Genomic DNA, 19,228 nt, shown 5'->3' with positions numbered 1-19,228 from the left:
AAGGAGAAGCCAACACCAGCCAGGTGATGAGGGCCCGGGATGGGGGGGACAAGGCTGGCACCCGCATCAGTGACTGCAGCCCCGGTGAGCTGGGACGGGGGTGCTGGCAGCTCCGGGGGCCGCAGACCCCACGGCTCTGCATCGCCCACAAGGTGCATCCCTACGACCGAGAGTGGCCGCGCCGCGGCTGCCGGCCCAGCCCAAGCGTGGGGACCTGGCAGCTGGTAGAGAGCACAAAACCCTTTCTACACGCCAGCGGAGGGCTGGAAATAGCGACTGCAGCTGTGGAAAGCAGCGGCTGGGTGTGCCCGGCCACCCCACGCACGGTCCCCACAGGAAGGGTGTGCCGGCCACCGTGAGAAGATGCTGAGGCAGGTACCGGGCTGCGGCCGGGCCCTTCCTTTCCCATAAACACCCAGGGAAGCCTTTTCCCGGCTGCGCACAGCGCTCTCAGGGGACGCGTGACTGCAGGGGGTGTCTGCCCCTGGGACCCCTGGGGGCCTGTTCCCCAACCCTGCTCCCCCACCGAGAACAGGGCTCCCCCTGCACTCCCCAATCTTTCTTTCCCACTGTGCAGATGCCAATGCTGACATTCAAGGGCAAGCCCACCCCCTGCTTCCCCTCAGCCCGGGCTGTGACAGTGGCGTGGCCCCCAAGCAGCCAGCAGACCACATTTTCCTGCGTGACTCGGGCTCGTGGTTATCTTTTCCCTGCAAAGTGCAGAAGAAAAACAACTGAGCAGAGCCCAGACGGCCCGAACAAAGGGGGGTAGCGGCTCTGCTCCATTGCAGCGGGGAGCTGCCGGCAGCTCCCGGGATGTGCCCAGGGCCCGGAGCCACCGCTCCCAACGGCGGCTGCGGGGCGAAGCTGCCCAAGAGCTGCCACTTCTCTCTGCCACAAGATGAGCCCACATTTCACAAAACTTATTTGCACAGAAGTTTATCAGAGTGCTTCCTTCCCATTTTTACCTACAGAAAAGAAAAAAATCCCACTGAGTAAAAACGCTTGGCTTCAGCAAGGCGTGCGCTTTGATTCCCAGGCGAATTTACCAAAACCCTCGACAAGTTCGCTGCTCGCCCGTGACCCTCCCAGTCACTCAGCGTTTCCCCCAGCAGGTCCCAAGCAGCTCCAAGCCCACCAGCACAAGCCCCAAAGCTCCCAAAACCCCCAGGGCTCCTGTCTGCCCAGCCCCTGGGGCACGGGGAGGGGGGGAAGGCAGAGCCACCCTCTGCCCCGGAGCCAAAAAGCTAAAATCAGCAGAAAATTGCCGATTCAGCCACCAGTTCCCACAGCCTGACCACAACCGCATAGCACAGACTTGGAACGGGCATAAAATACCATAGAGAGGGGGAAACTGGAGAAGGGCAAAGGGAGAACAGTGCCATTTTCTTCAACTACTTCCCCATAGACCAACACATCTCGGACAGAAGGGGCACGAGAAGCAAACAGTCCCACCGAACCCGGGCTGCGGGTGGCAGCCGCGGTGCTCGTGCGGGAACCACCCGGGCAGGGTCCGAGGGCAGCGGGAACCTGCCACGGACCAGGCGGGGCCTCGCCGCAGCGTCGCGGTGCTTCCTCCTTCGAAGCCGCAGAGGGAAGAAGAGCTCCTCGGCTCCGGGAGCAAAGGGGGATGGAAAGGGAAGGGAAGGCACCCACCAGCCGTAGCCGCCGAAGGAGACGCTGCGTTTTCTCTGGAACATGGTGGTGGCTCGGTGCTGCCGGGGCGCTCCAGCCATGGCGGGAGGCGGTGACGGGGTGGCAGCACCCACGTGCCCGTGGGGCTGTGTCGGGGCGGGGGGACCCCAGCACCTCCCGGTCAGCCACCCCCAGCGCAGAAGCGCCTGCACCCGTGCACACATACAAACACCACAAGAAAAGTCATTTCCTTTTTCGTTTCTTTTTTTTTCTCATGGCCTCAGGCTTTTCACAACCTTACGCTGCAAATATCGTATTTCTCCTAATGGCAGGAGCCGCGGGCAGCGGCGGGCGGGTGGCATGAGCCCAGCACGGTGCCACGGGGCTGCCCGGAGCAGAAGGTCACTGGTGGCAACGCGGAGATCTGCCTCCCAGGGTGGCTGGCCCCGAAGGGCTGGGGCTGCGCTCACTGCACCAGGCTGGGTCCCTGGCAGGGGATCCCCCCACTGACCCTTCAGCGTATTTCATGCGAGGTCTCGCTAAAAGCATCAAACATCAATAAGCAAAACTCCCTTCACCTCGTCTCTCATGGCAAACAGATGCCCAGCTGCCCCAGCGCCCAGCGAGGCATCTCCCACCAGCCCCCATGCAGCTGCGGGTTTTCTCTCCTCCGTCCCCGGCAGCTCCCTAACGCTGAAGTGTGCGTCTGCGGCCTGACCACCACCAAAAACCGCGGTGCCTGAACAGCCAGGCCTCAGAAATCCCATTTAAATGGGAATGCTGACCTCTAGCTGGGTATGAGCTTCCATCCATCACAATGTCCCAATTAAACAGGCTATCAGCCCCCGCATCAGCCTTCGGGCATCACAGGACACAGCAGAGCCCAGTGCCAGGAGCTGCGGGTGGTGCCCCTGGGGCCGAAGCAGCCACCAGCACCCATCTGCACCCACCCAGGCCTGGGCTGGACAGTGGCTCACCCCTGCGGGTCAAAGTCAGGGGGAAGAGTGGGATCCCGCAGCCCAGGGCCACCGGCACAACACCAGAGCGGAGCCTCGCACCGCAGCCGGGAGGGGACAAGCTGCAACCGCGCGTCACCCACAAGAGATACGTGAACCCGAGGCTGCCTTCCCAAAGTCCCAGCACCTTAAAGACCACTGGAAAGCCTCTGACTAATGAGGTCCTACTGGTCTGGCTACTTGAACACTCACCTCCTGCTCCGGTGATTTAAAATAACGCCTGGCGCACACAGGAGACATCACCTCGACTCGGCACCGCTGGGCTCATGCGGCTCCGAGGGGACTCAAGGCAGCTCTTAGCCCAGCGCTTGGCACTTGCAGGAGTCTCATCCAAGCACCCAAAAGCTTTAAATTGAGAGACATTTGGGTTCTGTCTGATGTGTGAAAGAAGCGGGGGGATAGGGAGTTGCAGAGAGAAATCACTCAACTCCAGGGAAAAAGCTTGGATTGAGATCCAGCTACTTCAACTCCTACTTTTCTACCCACAGCCATCTTCCCTTAAAGGGATGAAATTATGGAAATCCTTTGCGTTTTAGAGCTCGTAAGGACATTATTTAAACAAAAAAAAAAAATCCCAAACATGCTGCAGGCTTGAAAGCCGTAATTCAGGTGCCATGAAATATTTGGAGCTGACATTTGCTTGGAGCACATTCGTTTCTGGCCTGCACGCTCCGTGTTACAGCTCTGCATCGCCAGCAGCGTGACGTTATCCTGGCGCTTCATCTTCCCCCAGGTCACGTCTTTCTTACACTCGTACCAGTCGATTCCTGCCCAGCTCTACCGAGCTGCTCGTGATTCACATGCCTGCAAATACAGGCAGGGAGCTTCCCCGCATGGCCGAGCTCTGCAGTGCATCAGAACAACACCCAGCTGCTGCAGCCCCGGCGCAGCCCCGCACGCAGAGCTGCGGCGGCAGGTACTGGCGGCCGCCACGGGCAGCGTCACTCGATAGCTGGCATCACACCAGGAGAGAGCCCCAGGAAAGCAGCCAGCTCTTCGCTTAAACATTTACTCCCGCAGCGCTGCAAGTGCCAATTCCTGCATCTTGCTCTGCCACTTCGGTCCTTACGTGAACTCGCTGCTGCCAGAGGGAACACGGAGGCCGGGAGGGCGACGGGGAGACGTGCCACGAGGCAGGGCCGGACGCCCCTTCAGCAGGAGGTCGCTGAGGTCAGTAGGTCAGAATTACTCTGTAGGTCTGGCTTACGCCTCGTTGGCATCACAGTTCTGCTAAAGCACGAAGAGCGATTCACAACCGCCCCTGGGAGGGCAGGACCTCGACATGGCCGTGGGGAAACTGCCCCCACTTCCCGCTGCCCAGCCCTGCACGGAGCCTACCTTGCCCCGGGGATGCCCCGGCCACCACAGATACAGGTGACAACCAGCACTTGACCCAGGCAGAGGTTAAAAAGATACCGAGGACCCACGTCCCCAGAGGCCAGCAGCCTCCCCCCGCCCCAGGGCACCACATCGCCTGCCCAGCTCCGCCTCCGCACCCGCACAGGAGTGCATCCAGAAATAGTTTGTCTGCAATGACATTTTCTCACTTCCCCTCTTCCCCCCAAGGTATTTCACGTGGTTGGGCTCAAAAATGAAGGCAGAAAAAAAAACCCCACGAAACTCCTCCTTTCAGAGCAGGCACAGCCAAATCGCAACTGATCAGCCAAAATTAAGAAACAAAGGCCTGGGGGAGGACGCCTCCTCGGTGCCATCTGCACCAGACAAAATTAACATTTCCCAGGGGCCTCTGCCAGAACCAGGAGCCCATCGCCCTGACCCTGCCCAGCTGCGCTCCCCCCTCGGGGGAGCTGCCCCAGCCCCAACGGTGACGCCGGGGACAGGGGGGCCGCACCGCTGGGGCAGCCAGCCACATTGTTAACAGCTAATTAATAAAACCAAATTCTCCTGCAGCGCTGGGCACTCGCAGCTCCCTGGAGCACAACCCCGGCCCTGGAGCCCCCGGACCAGCTCGCAGGGGGAGCAGCGCCCGCGTTTCGGCCGGCTCCATCGCACCCCCCAAGCAAAGGAGGGAGAAAGCGGGGGGAGCGCGAGGCTGCGCCAACGGCAGCGCTCTGACCACTGCACAGCGTTAGAGCTTAACGAGCACAAACTGCATCCTCTGTGCGAAAGGAAACGGGGTAATTCTGCACCGCCCTGGCTCAGCTCTCCCGTCACCTAAGGGGGGACCACGGGGCTCAAACTGCCCCTGACATCACCTCTGTGGCCACAGCGAGACCCCCAAAACCGGGGTGTCCAAAGGTCCGTGCAACGCAGCGCTGGCGGATGCATAAACCCACGGCGCAGGAAAAAGGGGGGTCCAGAGGCCCCTTCCTCCCCGCTCTCCCACAGCCGCGCCGGCTGCAGGGTGGGTTATAGCCAGGCCACCAGCCACTGGCCACAGGGCACAGCCCCACAGCTCAGCCCCCGGCTCCTGGCAGCACCAGCCCCTTCACGGTGGAGCCAGCACAGGTAGTACCTGCTGCTCCCATCCCTGGGGATGCTCCTGTCCCCGGGGACACTCCAGGCTCCCCCGGCAGCCCCGTGATTTGGGCAGACACAGGAAGGTGAACCCCTCATGAGGGGCTCTGGTGCAGGGCCGACCCCACGAGCAGCAGACGAGGGGCTGGCAGAGCCCACACCGCAGAGCAGAATTATGCCCAGGAAGGGCAGCGTAATTCTTTCCTTTGTTACTGGGGCTAAGAAAGACCGATTGCATCATTAGTGCTTTAATATTGCATGCAGCACGCTGAGGGTATTCATCTTTCCATTATGATTCTGAGGAAGGTTGTGGGCACCCAGAAATATTAGATTTTGTCCTGGCAGGAAGAACACACTGTGCATATCATCAGCCTGGACACACAAAACAAAGGAAAACAGTGTCCGAATTAATTCTGACTCAGTGCATGGAATATTTTTAACAGTATTTTCTCCCCTTTTACGGTGCTGCTGAAGTGAAGTGAGAAACTCAACGCCTAAAACTGCAGCTTCCCGCAAAGCCCAGCTTGTCCTCAAGGGTGCCATTCGCTGCCCACAGGCCTGCAGCACCGAGCGGCTGCTGTGGGGGGGGGAAATGCTGTTTGTCACCCACGGGGTGAGCTCCAGCCAAAGGACAGTAAAGCCGAGGAGCTCCCAGAGACCCCACCATACCCCCGCCAGCCTCGGGGCTGCTCGTGGCCGGGGACTGGGTGAGCGGCTCCTTCCGGCAGCCCCATGTGCCGCTTCCCTCGGCAGCCCGGGGCGCTGAGCCGCACAGCCCCGCTCATCCACGGCCCGCTCGTTAACCTCATTAGGGAGGGCTCAGTCCATCTGGGGTTTAACTGGGAGGATCAGCCTGCAGAACTGCAAACACATCCACCCAGAAATGAAGAGCTAATTCCCAGCAAAACGCTCTGCTGGCCAGAAAAAGAGAGAAAGTTCAGCATATTGGCAGCCTCCTTATGGAAGGCAGCCCTGCTCCAGGCACGCCCAACCTGGGGAACAGAAAACAGAGGGAAAAAGCGCTGAACGCACCCGGGGAGAAGGGTGGGCAGTGCACCCAGCCGATGGCCCACACGGATCATGGGTCCCCTGCTCCAGGGACGCCGGGTGAGGCACGGCAGCACCCAGCACAGGGAAAGCCCCGTCGCTGCGCTCACCCCATCCCGCTCGGCAGTGGGGAGCTGGGGAGAGGGGGGCTGGTTCCTGCCCCTACCAGGGTCTGAAGAGCCCACCCAGGGACACCAGACACGTGGCGAAGGTGAACACTGGGGTCAGGGTCCCCGGGGAGCTCATTTCCCACCCATGTCAGGGGCAGATTTCGGTGCTGGGTGAGGCCCGAGAGTCTCTTCCTGCTGGAGACCAAGGTTATGCCCAGCCCACGCTGCGGCCCACGCTCCAGCTCCTCTTCCACGTTCTGGAGGCCATTTGACACCGCTAAGGGCTCACGGACTCGTCCCTACGTCCAAAGCGACTTGCTCAGTTCCATAAAAATGGCTAAAAAACAGTTCTTGGAGGAAGCCTCCACTCGGCCTGGGACACGTCACATCTCAGACAGCGGTGACAGGGCTACGGGCACCCAGCCCAGCCCCCGCAGCCCGGCGCTGCACCACAAGCGTTCCTGGTGGCCCAGGGAGCACCCAGCTACACCTTGGGGACCACAGCACCGAGGAGGGGACCCCGGGAAAGCAACAGGCGCTGGCTGAGACCCCCCCCCAAGCGCTGGCCAGGTGCCTGTGGCCGAAGCAGAGCAGCCCCGGCTCAGCTGCAGCTTTCGGGTTTCTCACAAACTCTTGCGCTGCTGCCCCAAGCTGCACTGGGGGTGTCAGGGATGGAGAAGTCGGGTGACTCAGCCGCACGGGGACTCCCCAGCTCCTGTCCCTCACACCCTCTGGCTGGCTCTTTGCACACCACGAAAGGGAGGAGATGGTGTGAGCCGAAGGCATCGGCCACAGCACCGCAGCCACTGACCTTACCGAGCCCCCTGGGCAGGCACGGACACACGGACACCCCTGGCTGTGGCGGATCCACCGCAGAGTCACCAAGAGAGGTGTCCAGGGAACGTGCTGAACCCACCTGAGCCCAGCACTGGGGGGCGGTGTCCTGTCCCGCACACTTTGGAGCTGGGGACCCCCCCTGCCCCAACAGGATAAACCCACCGGCCGTTGCAGGGGAGAGGGACGGTTCCTCCCCGGGATCCCGGGAGGCTTCCCCACACCGCAGGTACTGGGGTACCCACACCTTTGGGCAGCAGAACAGGGCAGCACTGCTGCTCCCAAGAAAGGGGCTTCTAAACCAGGCAGGGCCTGCAGGCAGGCCCCAGGGAAGCCAGATCCATCCCTTAAACGAGGCAGCTCAGTGGCCAGCAGAAAGGGGCAAACTCTGACTCAGCCAAGTGGGGGACCGTCCCTGTGCCCCCCGTCACACACATCCCGGGGAAGGGTGGCAGCGGGACTCGGGGACGAGTCTGCACTCAGCCTGGCAGGGACGGAGACACTTCGGTGGAGGAAGGCAAGGCCAAGCTCTGCAAAGCCTGCGCTGGTTCAGGACCATAACATCAGCAGAAATCCATGTGTTTAACTGTTTCTGGGTCTGAAGTCCATCAGTGCTAATTTGTCTTTTCTTCGTAGCATCGATCTCATCGCTTCCAGGCAGAGCAGAGCGGAGGTGGGGACAGCCCAGTCCAGGCTGCACAGTCGGGAGCAAACCCCGCTCTCCTGTCAGTGACCCCCCCACCCCTCCAAAGCTCACCCCGCGCACAGCTGGGGGGAGCTGGATACAACCCTCCGGGTTCCTTCAGGCCTCCTGGGGTAACTGGGTTTGCTGGGCACCCTGCGGCACCGAGAACGTCCCCCGCCTGCACAGTTTGGAGACGCAGAGGCTCTCTGGGCACCCAGCCTGACACATGGCAGCCGGTTTCTCCCAGCATCCCATGGCCCAGCTCCCTGCTGCAGAGGGACACAGACCTCGCCTGATCACACCACTGTGCACAGAAAGTCACCACACACACCTCCAGGCTCATTAGATTCTTCCCAGCCCACTATGAATTTAACGTAGAGTTGCTTGTTTGCTGGGGCCCACCCATTTTAGAGCTCCCTCTTGCTAGCGAGGGGATGAAATTCCCTCGAGAGGCTCTCTTCAGAAAGGGCCCGTTCCGGCACGCGGATTTTCTGTGTGTCTGTTTTCCCCACCTCTTCCCACCACATCTCTTCCCAGGAAAGCTAAGCCCCAGAGAGGATGCTTCGGGTGAGCAGCAGACGCCCGGGTCGACACACACACATACACGCTGTGCCTTGCCCGAGGATCGGCACGAGGGCTTCTCTCTGCGCGCTGCAGGCAGGCAGGCAGTGCCAGCTCCCTGGGCACCATCACCATGGCCACCTGCACACCCCAGCATCCCACACCGCCATCCCCCGCTCCCTGGAGCGCCGGGAGCTCATCGCCCCTTTGCCCCGGCACCGCAGGGGCTGCGGGAGGGAGGTGGCAATTAGGGCAAAACCTGCCAAAACCCCCGTTGCTGCTGACAGGCGGCGCTGGCACGCAGCTGGCCCAGAGGAACCAGAGAGCGTTTGGCCCAATTCACATGACAAACCCAGCAGGGACGTGACTGCAGCCTATGAAGAAATTGTGGCGAGACAGAAAAAGAACTGCTTAAACTAAAATCCAGGGCTGGCAAAACATGGGGGTGGGAAGAAAGCATGGGTATGAGAGAGACCTGAACACGCTTTGGCTGGAAATTAGGAGATTTCTAATCTTTAATACAAACAGTTTCTGGAACAGTTTCCTAATAACAGAAGTGAAAAAAACGCCCAAGTGATGCTCAGCACGTTTATGAAGACTTTACAGGAGACGGTGCGCGCAGCAGCAGGGCACCGGGCTCGGTGAAGCAGCCTGTGCCCTCGCACCCTCCTCTCGCAGGGGCTTCTCCCGGCCCCCCAGGAGCACACTAAGCAGCGCCTGCCCGAAGCCAAGATGCCCTGGCACAGGATTAGATTTAGGCAGCAGTCAGGGCTCAGATTCAAGGCCAAACTTGTCCAGGGTTCCATCTGAATACTGCAAACAACTCACACGGGATTTGGACTCAAGCTTTTCAAAACCCTGCTACATCTTGCCAATACCACCTGTATTTTTCCACCATTTTGGGTGTTTTTTGCAAGAGCTGGGCTAGACTCAAATCAGAATCAAGAAACAGCTCTTTCTGGTTTAGCATCCAACTTGGAGGCAGATGTTAACTCTAAGCAGGGATTCATCTACCCCCACGAAATTGGAAAGAGGTCTGGGGAGAATGAGCTGTTTTTAGCTCCTGGAAAAAATGTCTCTTCCTACTGTTGCTGCTGAAGTCCTGTTCCTGTTTCCACAGCAGCTGCTAACGACAACCAGAGCATCTGACTTCAGGTAGACAACAGGCGACAGCAGCGGAGGGACTCTCTGAGCAGCCCCCAGGACCCCGCTACCACACGGATACGCTTGGGGATGGAGAGGAAGGAAGGATGATAAAACAAATGTAAGCAAAGAAAAAAAGGCAGTTTTGCTGCTATGGTTATGGTGAGCTGCCCTTTGGGAGGAATCAGCAGCAGAGGGAGAATGAAAAATCTGTTAAACCTGGTGTACGCAGCGAGCGAGGCTGCTGGCTGGAATCACGCTTCTTGTTGAATCTGAATTTAGACTCCTTGGCCTGTTTCCAACCCCCAATAAATCACGGCGTGTGGACAGATATTATGTCCCTTGTGCTACGAAAACAACAAGCGATCTTAAATAAAACAGCCGAGCCTGGAGCACGCAGAAGACGAGGAAACGGGGCAGGAGGTGGCAGGGCCCATCTCGCGCCCAGCACACACCAGGGATGGGGGCGACGCGCGGGCGCAGCCCCACCAGCTCCGGGAGTTTCGCTCCGTGGGGCTCGGCAGCGCTTGGCCCGCAGGGATGAGCGGGGGGAAGAGGGGTGGGATGCTCTGCTCTGCCTCGGCAGCAGACATGACGCCGCTCCTGGGGTAGAGAGAAGCCGCAATCTCGGCAGCAGAGAGAGGGGAGGCGGGTTACCCCGCAAACAGGGCGCAGCGAGAGGTGCAGAGCGATCTCCTCCTGTGCCCTCCTTCTGTCACATGCAAAAATCCTGGGGGTTCCCAGCCAAGGGGGTGCCCTGCGAGGGCAGGAGCAAATCCCCCCCCCCGCAGCCCCGCCGGCAGCGAGCGCTGCCGAGACCTTTCGAAGTTGCCTCCTCTGAATTTTCATTATTTAACATCCGCGTCAGCAACCGCCGCCCCGGCCCCAGCGGGGCGCAGACCCCGCGCCCCCTGTCCCCAAGCCCCCCCCCGCCCCCCAGTAGCCCTCTCCCAGCCAAAGGCGAACGTGGGAGCCGAGAACTGTAAAGCGTTTCAACAATAGATCTCCCGGCTCTGCCCCACGTCTGCGCTCAGCCGAGCCCCGCCAGGGTAAAACCAAGGACAAACCCCGACTCAAACCCTCCCGCTGGAGCCCAGCCCCGGGGATTCGCACTCCCGTCCCCGCACGCTCCCAAAATCCCGCTGGCACCGCGGTTCGCTTTAGCGAGACCCAGCAGCATCTTCTTACCTCGCCTCCTCGCTGCTCCCTGCGCGGAACCAGCAGCCGCCGTCAGCCCCTGCGCGGGGGGGGGGGCGCGGAGCGGCGCGGAGGAGCCCCAGCCCCCGCGTCCCCCGGAGCCTGCGCCTGGCGCTGCGCGCCCGCGGACCCCGGCACAGCCCCCGGGAGGGGGGGGGGGGGGCAGCTCGGAGCGGGGGCTGCCGGGGCAGAGCCGCCTCCTCCTGCCCTGTCTGCTTTGCCTGCTCTTCTCTGCCTGCAGCCCTGCCTGCTCTGCTCTGCTCTGCTCTGCTCTGCCCTGCCCTGCCTGCTCTACCCTGCCTACAGCCCTGCCTGCCCTGCCGACGCCCCCACGCCTCACCCCTGAGGGCGAGGGCTAAACTCGGCTCAGCTGAGGTCTGTCACCAATTTGGAAACCGGGCCCAGGCTCCTTGAGGGGGAAGGGAAGAACCGGAGGCTCAAGATGCGACGGGCTCCCAGGTCATTCACCCGGGGGAGATTCAGTGCCAGAGAAACCCCCACCAGGATCTGCCCATCAAACCTGCCTGGGGATTTTAGAGTGAAAGCGCTGTTCTGTGAGAAAATAACCAGCAAAGGGAGCACTTTGGGTTCAGCCTTGAAGGCAGACTCAGCCTTACATGTGAGCCCCTTCATCTGGTACTGCTGAATTACAGACACAGGCTGGAGCAGACTAAAGAGCTTCCAGGGCCAAAATCTGGACTCGCTGAGAGAAAAAGCAAAACGCCCATTTCCAGTGACGGGCCCACCCCTCCCAGCTCACGGGGCGCCTACCCCAGCCCCAGGCTGCTGTCACCCGCCCGAGCCCAAGGAAGGGCCTGGACCGCAGAGCTCAGCCCGGCCGTCACAAGCCGCATCGCTTTGGTCCTGCTGGTTGCTAAAGAGATTCAGTGAAACCGATGCAATTCCTGGTTTCGGCAGCACTGAAACCTGTTTAACATCATTAAACATCAAAATCGGCGATTTTGGCTACCGACACAGCTCAGGGCTGAGCTGGCAGCCCGCTGTGCCCCACACTGCTCCCCGGCTGGAGCAGACATGGCACGGCCAGCCCAGCACTCGCACGAGGTGACCGATGGTCACGCGACTCTAAAACCATCACAGTCTCTTGCACCCACAGCCACTGCGCCGTTCCCTGGCTGCCAAAAGCCTTCCCACGCCGGGGGAGAGCCCAGCCCAGCTGGAGCGGCTCTGCCAGCAGCAGCGCGCCTGGACACGACGTTCGTGGGACTGGGGCAAAACCAGCCCGGCTGCGTGAAAAGCCATAGGAAGCGGGTGCCGTGCTCTCATCCGTCTATACAGCGCTGCTCAAGAGGGCCCGAGGAGTACAATAATGTCTATAAATCATGAAAATAATAAAATATACCTGTTACATTAACCCCTCCAGCGGGTCAGCCGTCCTCTTGCTCAGCTGTGTCACCACCATTATGCAAAGAAAAAGCAGTAAGTGCAGAGCAGAGCGAGCGATCCGATTAACGTGACAGATAAATAATGTGACAGCCTGAAACGCCACAGAGCATCCCGGCGTCAGCGTGTCACCCGTGGAGCCGGAGCGTGGCAAAGCTGGGCCTGGCTGAGCCGGGGCTCGCACTGCGACAGCGGCGGCTGCGAGCTGGGACGAGGGTTTATCCCCTGAAGAGGGATGCGGGCACCATCCGCACCCAGGCACTGACACCCCCCCACTCTGCCAGGCTGCGCCAGGTAACTTCCCAGCCCACGGGAAATCAAATTAATCCAGTGGAATTAACCCCAGCGGTACTTAACATTAATTATAAATGACATTACACGCACTTAGGTTCCACACGCTGCATGATATACGTGCACCAGGGGTGAGATTAACACAGCTCTTGGTAGCAATTTGCAAAAATTAGTTAAAATCAATAACCAGCATGGTAATGTCAGTTTTTGGAAACCCTCTGCGGCGGCAGGCGGGGGAATCGCTGTCTCGGGAACACCACGGCTCCCGCCGAGGAAAGTGGGGCGGCTCCCTCCTGCTCCCAGAAATCCCTTCCAGGCGGGGGGGTCGCCTCCCCTCCTGCTCCCCATCCTGGGCAGCCCCTGCCCCCCCACAGCGAGCCGTGCGTTTCGGCCACCCCCTCCCTCCCGCTGTTATTCTGGTCCATGCAATTCCAGGGAGATAAATACTTCAGGGCTTTAAGGGCTCTCAGAGCTGAACTGCTGCGGAAATAAAGAGGGAGAAGCTTTTAGCTGCGTGGCCACACGGGGACTCGGGGGGTTTCGGTGCTCTTAACGGGCAGGAAAGCAGACACTGCGCTATATGTGTCTTGAAGCCTGCAAGGCTTTTATGTTAATGGCGTTTTGTCACCAAACACTGGGATCGGAACCGACAGCGACGCAAGTGCACCAGCGGGGAGAGCCAGGCACGTGCCCCGGCCGTCGCTCCCAGACACGTTCCCAACCAGCTGTGAAGGGGAAGAGTTTAACCACCAAATGAAACCGGGGTATCAGAACAAATATTTTTCAGAAATCACTTACGGTGATCCGTAAAAGATCACAGAATCCCAGAATCATCCAGGTTGGAAAAGACCTTGAAGATCATCTAGTCCAACCATTAACCTCACACTGACCGTTCTCAATAAATGGGCTCCCAATTTATTTTTTAATTAAATCTCAAGTGCGCTACATGCGTAACACGGGTCCTCAACAGCTTGTGCGCTTGACCAAAAGTGGGGGGGTGTTAAAAACAAAAGCTTGGGGAGGGCAGTCAGCAATTTGCCCTTTCCCTGCTTTAAGCCAGAGCGGTGCTTGTGCGGCGCTTGCAGCTCCCGGCTGCACCCCCTGCGTCTGGAACCTCACGTTAAAGCGACCCCCAAGGTGCTCGGGTATTCGCAGGGCTCCAGAGACAGGAGCTCACAGACCACGTCAAAGCCACGAGGGCTCGTGGCAGAGCAGTGGACGTGCCGGTGCTCCCCGCAGCCCCTGGCCCTGCACCCCCCGGCCCCCCCTTACCTGCTGGGCGAGCCCAGGTCGGCCCGGCTGACGATGCGGTGCTGGTGGGGCGAGTACAGCCACTGGAAAGCCGTCAGCGTCCTCTCCTCGATCCGAAACCGGCCTTCTCGCACGTACCTAAAAATAACAGCGAGAAAGACTGAAATATTTATTAGCGCAGGGTTGTGGAGGGGGAGCTGCGGGACGCGGAGAGCAGAGCGGCTGGCTCAGCAGCCGCAACTCCGACACCACCACCACCACCACCGCCTGCCTTGGAGGGAGCGGAAAAACGATGTTACGGCCCCAACCACATCCCTGTGCCGGCCCCGTCCTTCCCTGCCCGTTGGCGGACGCTCCCACGGGCATGGGGCGGTGGCTGGGACCAGGCCTCCTGCCAAGGGTGTCCCCCGGGGGGGGACGGTGGCCCCCCACCACCCTTGCTCCCTGCCACTGCTGTGCCCATCACCCCGGGGCACATCCTGCCTGTGACGGCTCCTGCCCGGCACCAGCCCTGGCACTGGCTGCAAGACCAGGCTAATGCCCTTCTAACATCATTTCGCATGTCAGGCCGGACGTTGAGGCTTATTAAGTAATGCTCAAGTGATGAATTGATGGTCATTATTTTGGCCGGAGAAGTTCAGGTTCTCTTACAGGAGCAAAATGTCGGTAACCACGGTTGTTCCCATCTTTCAGAACACAGTTCTGCCGCCTGCCTCCATCCCAACAACCAGCTGCACTTCACACACCCTCCTCTGAACATGAAATTTCATCAGCAAGCGATTAATTATTTAAAGCCCCTGTAGCAGTGGTTGCAGACACGCACGCACACACGGCGCCCGTGGAACCCCGGCCGGGGCTGGGGCGAGCTCGCAGCCCCCTCCTCTGCATGTTCCCACCGCCAGCCGCGGGGACCGGCCACGCTGCCCAGCGCAGCACCAGCGCAGGCGTCGGGATCTCCCGTTCTCAGCGAACCCAAACCCAAACAGCTCCTTGCGTGTCCCCGTTTGGGCTGAGCTGCCCGTTTTCGTGGTCTAAGCAACGAGGCCGGTCGCGGCCGCAGCTCTGGCGTGGGGTGTTAGCGGGGAGCTGGAATGTCTGTTGGGAAGGAAACGGAGGGGTGAGGCAGCGGGGTGGCACAATGGCCAAGCCAAGGAGCCACCGCGGCCGTTTCGGTCTGAAGGGGCAAGAAAAAAGTTCCCTAGGCTGCTGCGGAGGAGAAAAAAAGGAAGAAAAGCTTCACAAGCTTGGAGTAACCCCGGATGATTTCCACGCCGGCTGGTCCCCCGGGTCTGCAGGGATCCCCCCCACACCAGGAGCCCCCGCACCCAGCCCGGCCGGTGCTGGGGCGCAGGATGAGCCCCAGACCCGCTCCCAGCTCTCCCATCAGCGGCACCCGGGGTCACCCCACGGCCTGGCGTGGCTGCAGCGCCCTGCTCAAAAGTCACAAGCTTCGGACGTCACAGACTGCACAATTAAGATAAAAAACCGCACACAGAGAGAGCTTGTTTCCGATGTCAGCCCGTCCCAGCTGCCCCGTCCCCGGCAGGAAGAAGCGGGTCCCCGTGCCAAGGCCCAGAGCAGCCTCAGCACCCTTCACCCCACGACAACAGCCGGGGTCCCCCAAACCTCCCCCGCGGGTCCCGGGGACATCCCGCGAACTTGCCCGGGCCCGGGGCCGCTGCTGCTCCCCCCGCTTCCCTCGTCCAGCAGCTGGATCCCGCTTTGGGGTCCGACTCTTCTACCTCTACTGGACCCCAAATGCCGGACCCCCCCTCGCAGCAGCTGCAGTCCCGAACCGCCCTCTCCCTGCCCGGGGACATGTGCCCCCCACCACGCCGGGGCAGCCGCCCCGCTGGGACCCCCCAGACCCCTTCGCCCAGGACCATGCTGAGCCCTTGGGGGGTCCCGGGGGGCCCCAGGGTGCCGGCACTAAGCCCCGTGTGTCCCCCCCGCCCCGGAGCCCTCCCCGGCCGCGATTCCCCTCTTCACCTGGCCCAGCAGCCGGGACCCCCCCTCCGGGCTAGGAGCAGCCCCCCCACCAAACCGGGACCCCATTGCAAACTTACCCCCGCCTTCCCCCGGTCTCCCGCTGGGGTCCCCCCTCCCCGAGCCTGCCGGGAGCGCTCAGGCTATCTGCCGGGACCCCCCAGCCCAGGACCGCCCCCCCCTCCGCCCCCAGCTCCCGGGGCTGCCCCCTCCCATCCGCTGCCCCCCCCCCCACTCACCAGCGCACCAGCTCCCAGCGCCGCTCCCCCGCCGCCTTGCCCGAGGCCATGCCGCAGCGCGGGGGGGTCCCACAGCGGAGCGGGGGCGAGGGGGGGGTCGGGAGGGGGGTTCCCCACCGGCAAACCCCCGCTGCCAACCGGCCCGTCCCGGCGGCGGGCAGCGCCCGAGCAGGACACCGGCCCCCGGGGGGGCTGGGGCGGCTGCGCCGGCTCCTGCGCGCTCCCGCGCGCTCCCGCCTCCTCCGGAACCTGGGGGGGGACGACGGGGGGGGGGACCCGGGCCGGGCGGGGCGGGGGGGGGGGGCACATCACCCTCCCTTGTTATGTAAAGCATTATGCAATGACCGCTCCCCCCGGGGCAGCCCCGAAGGGCGAGGGGGTGATGGGGGGGGTGATGAGGCTGGGGGGCTGATGGGTGTGGGGGTGATGGGGTGTGGGGGTGCTGGGTGTGGGGGTGATGGGGTGCACACCGAGGCTCCATCTCCAGCCCTGCTCCACAGACCTCGCGGTGGGAGCAGAGTCTCCTACTCGTAGCTGGACCCCACCCGTCTCTCCAAGGAAACACGTTTTTTCCAGCTTCTCGGAGTCAGTCAGAGCCAAAGTCCCTTGGGAACGGTCACCGGTGGAAATAACCACAGAAATGGGGTCCTGCCAGCCAGGCTCCCCCCGCTCAGGCCGAGTCCCCCGCAGTCACCGTCCCCCTCGCAGCAGAGGAGCCCACCCCCCCGTTGAGCCCCGGCTCTGCCGCTGGTCCCTGCTCACCCCTGGGAACCACCAACCAGCCCAGCAGAAGTTGCCTGGGTGAGGTCCGGGAACGCCGAGGGAAAATCATCCCCCCCATGGACCCAGAGCTGAAACCTGCCACCGGCCGGAGCCCGGGGTTCCCCCTGGAGCCCCTGCGGGTGTGTTCGGTCACGGACAGCCCATAGTGCTCAGGAAACAGACTGGGAGCATGTCCAGACATTATTATTTCAAGGAGCTTCAAATCACACTAAAAGCTGTCTCTCAGCAGTGATGTTGTGGCCCTAAACCCCAACTTTTCTGACCTTTGAGAACTTAACTTCGCAGCTCAGCAAACCCAGGTGTTGCACCCGCGTTCCAACAGCTCCACTTAAATCAAACGACATGAAGCAAACACCTATTATTGGTAACTCTCGAGTCCCACTCTCGTAGGGCCCGAACACATCTGGGGGGCGTTGGGGAAGCAGCGGGGTGCTGTGCCGTGTCAGCCTGAGAGGCTGTGCCACATAAAGGGGGCTCAGCTGGGGGGGGTCCCAAATTCTGGGCATGACGTGTCCTCCAGAAGAGCCATCGCCTCCCACGATTTGGGGCTGAGGGCTGGAAGGAAACTCCCACCCCGGGGGGCTGCGTCCCTGCTCCGGCGGGGCAGCTGGCAGCTCTGAGCTCGGTCCTCAGCTGGATGCTTCGGCTGAACTTATGAGCAGGAAATTGTCGATATATTGTATTTCACCGAGTCAGGCAGCAAGTGAGCTCACCCCTCAGCGCGGGCCTGTTACCCGCAGGCACCAGCTCCGCCGGGAATGATGCTGCTCACGACCAGATTCGGAGCCAAGAGCAGATGAAAAAATCTGATCCCCACTCTGCAGAGCCTGAGAGTTGTGCTGAGTTTCACACCTGCAAGCGCAGAGAGAGCCTCAGGCCCCACGGATGAGCCTCGGGCGGCTGCGGCGGGGGGGTCACAGGGGGAAGCAGCGAAGGGACCCCGGGGGGCCAGAGGAGAGGCCATGGGAGAGGCTGAAGCTCTCCCTTCTGCCCCTGGAGCCCAGGAACCGCCCCACCCCTGTTTCAGCACAGGTGTGTTTTGCCAAGCCTGTGAGATTTAAAGAGTAAAAACAACTTTTATTAAAAAAAAAAAAAAAGTTATAAAATAATGAGAACTTTTAAAAACTGGAGTGTTGACATAGCGCATACACGCTGACACATCCAGCACCTTTCAGGTGCCCCTTTGTGCTGAGCCCAGCTGGGCGCCCTCCAGGCCAGCACGCCTGAGACAGGTTGCCAGATTTGGCCCGTTATTTCCCAAAGCTTTGCCCCCTTCCACCGGGTGTCACGGGCCACGCTCCCCGGCCCCCTTCCCCCGGCGTCGCTGCGGCCCTCAGCTGGGCAGCAACAGCCCTCTGCGGGACAAATTGCATTACTTAGCTCAAGCAAATATCCCTGAAAGTCTGATATTTTCAAGTCCCTCTGGAAATGTTAAGCTAATGTTAAATTTATCAAAACCCTCCGTCATTTTAAGGAGCTTCTGATTAGGTTCTTCAAAGCAATTAGAAGACACACACATAGGCTACATTTCAATTAGGTTGAAAAATAATATTTGAAGCAAAGTTAAACTCATTTTTAAATTAAACACAGAAATTCCCCTACTAGTGAACTTAAAGGTCTTTCCCCAACCTCAGCGATTCTGCAACTCTTGAACAAACATCTCAGCTACGATGGGATCAAACCGCTGTCACGGAGAGGCCACGAGCAGGCCCACAGCTCTCCTTTGCCACCCTCCCCTTGCAGCTGCCCTGCCACAGCCCCCAGCCCCAGCCCCGGCCCCCCCGCAGCTGCCCCCCCGCCTGCCCAAAGCACCGGGGCTGCGGCCTGCGAGGGCTCTGCTCAAACACCGGCACCCCCCGGACGCTCGACCCATACACCTCCACACCCCTACACTACACCCAGACACCTACACACCCCTGGGGGCTGTGCCCACCCCTCGCTGCCGGCCGGAGCCCCCCGCTCTGACCACCCAGCACCCCCCACACACCCAGGGTGGGGACCCCCAGACCCGGGCAGGCTGAGCCCGGCGCTGGAGGCTGCAAGCTGCCGCTGCCTGTACCGCTGCCAGTACCTCTGCCTGTACCGCTGCCTGTACCGCTGCCGGTAGAGGTCAGTGTCGGTCCGGAGCTGCCCGCAGCAGGCAGCGGCCCGCGCCCAGCCCGCAAGGCAGAGCTGCTGCCTGCAGCCCCTCGCATCCCCTGCATCCCCTCGCTGCATCCCCTCACTGCTGCATCCCCTGCATCCCCTGCATCTCCTGCATCCCCTCACTGCATCCCATTGCTGCATCCCATTGCTGCTGCATCCCCTGCATCCCCCTCGCTGCATCCCCTCACTGCTGCAGCCCCTGCAGCCGCTGCAGCCCCACTGTCCTCCCTCCAGGACAGCTTCCAAGGGGCAAAGCCCCACTGCCACGCCAGCGCTGCCCACACCCAGGGGGTCACAGGGAGCAGGTGGGTGCTGCCGGTGTCCCCTTGGAGCACCCACTGCAGATGGGGTGTCCCCAGCCGGTGTTCGCCAGGCAAGGGGTGGCCGGCTCTGCCCAGCAGCCTCTGGAGCTCAGTCATGCAC

General features: G+C 61.2%; 1 protein-coding gene across 5 annotated transcripts in view; it reads right to left on the bottom strand.

Annotated features, from left to right (window-relative positions):
- The window catches only part of RAP1GAP2 (RAP1 GTPase activating protein 2), a 70,133-nt gene extending 54,084 nt beyond the window's left edge, over nucleotides 1-16,049 (bottom strand). For 2 of the 5 annotated variants that reach the window (XM_074845532.1, XM_074845533.1), the window contains exons 1-2: nucleotides 15,878-16,049; nucleotides 13,674-13,790 (exon numbers count right to left, since the gene is read on the bottom strand). In XM_074845532.1, coding sequence (XP_074701633.1) covers nucleotides 13,674-13,790; nucleotides 15,878-15,927 — 167 coding nt within the window. In that variant the 5' untranslated portion in view covers nucleotides 15,928-16,049. Of the gene's footprint in view, nucleotides 1-1,656; nucleotides 1,860-10,697; nucleotides 10,826-13,673; nucleotides 13,791-15,877 lie in introns of those variants that run through there. The other 3 variants (XM_074845536.1, XM_074845531.1, XM_074845534.1) reach the window with 3 other exon arrangements.
- Nucleotides 16,050-19,228: the final 3,179 nt, after the last annotated feature.

This window comes from Strix aluco, chromosome 19 (genome assembly GCF_031877795.1).
Source record: "Strix aluco isolate bStrAlu1 chromosome 19, bStrAlu1.hap1, whole genome shotgun sequence".
Classification (NCBI taxonomy): domain Eukaryota; kingdom Metazoa; phylum Chordata; class Aves; order Strigiformes; family Strigidae; genus Strix; species Strix aluco.
The sequence above is the reverse complement of the archived record's forward strand: the minus strand, read 5'-3'. Positions and strand labels throughout refer to the sequence as shown.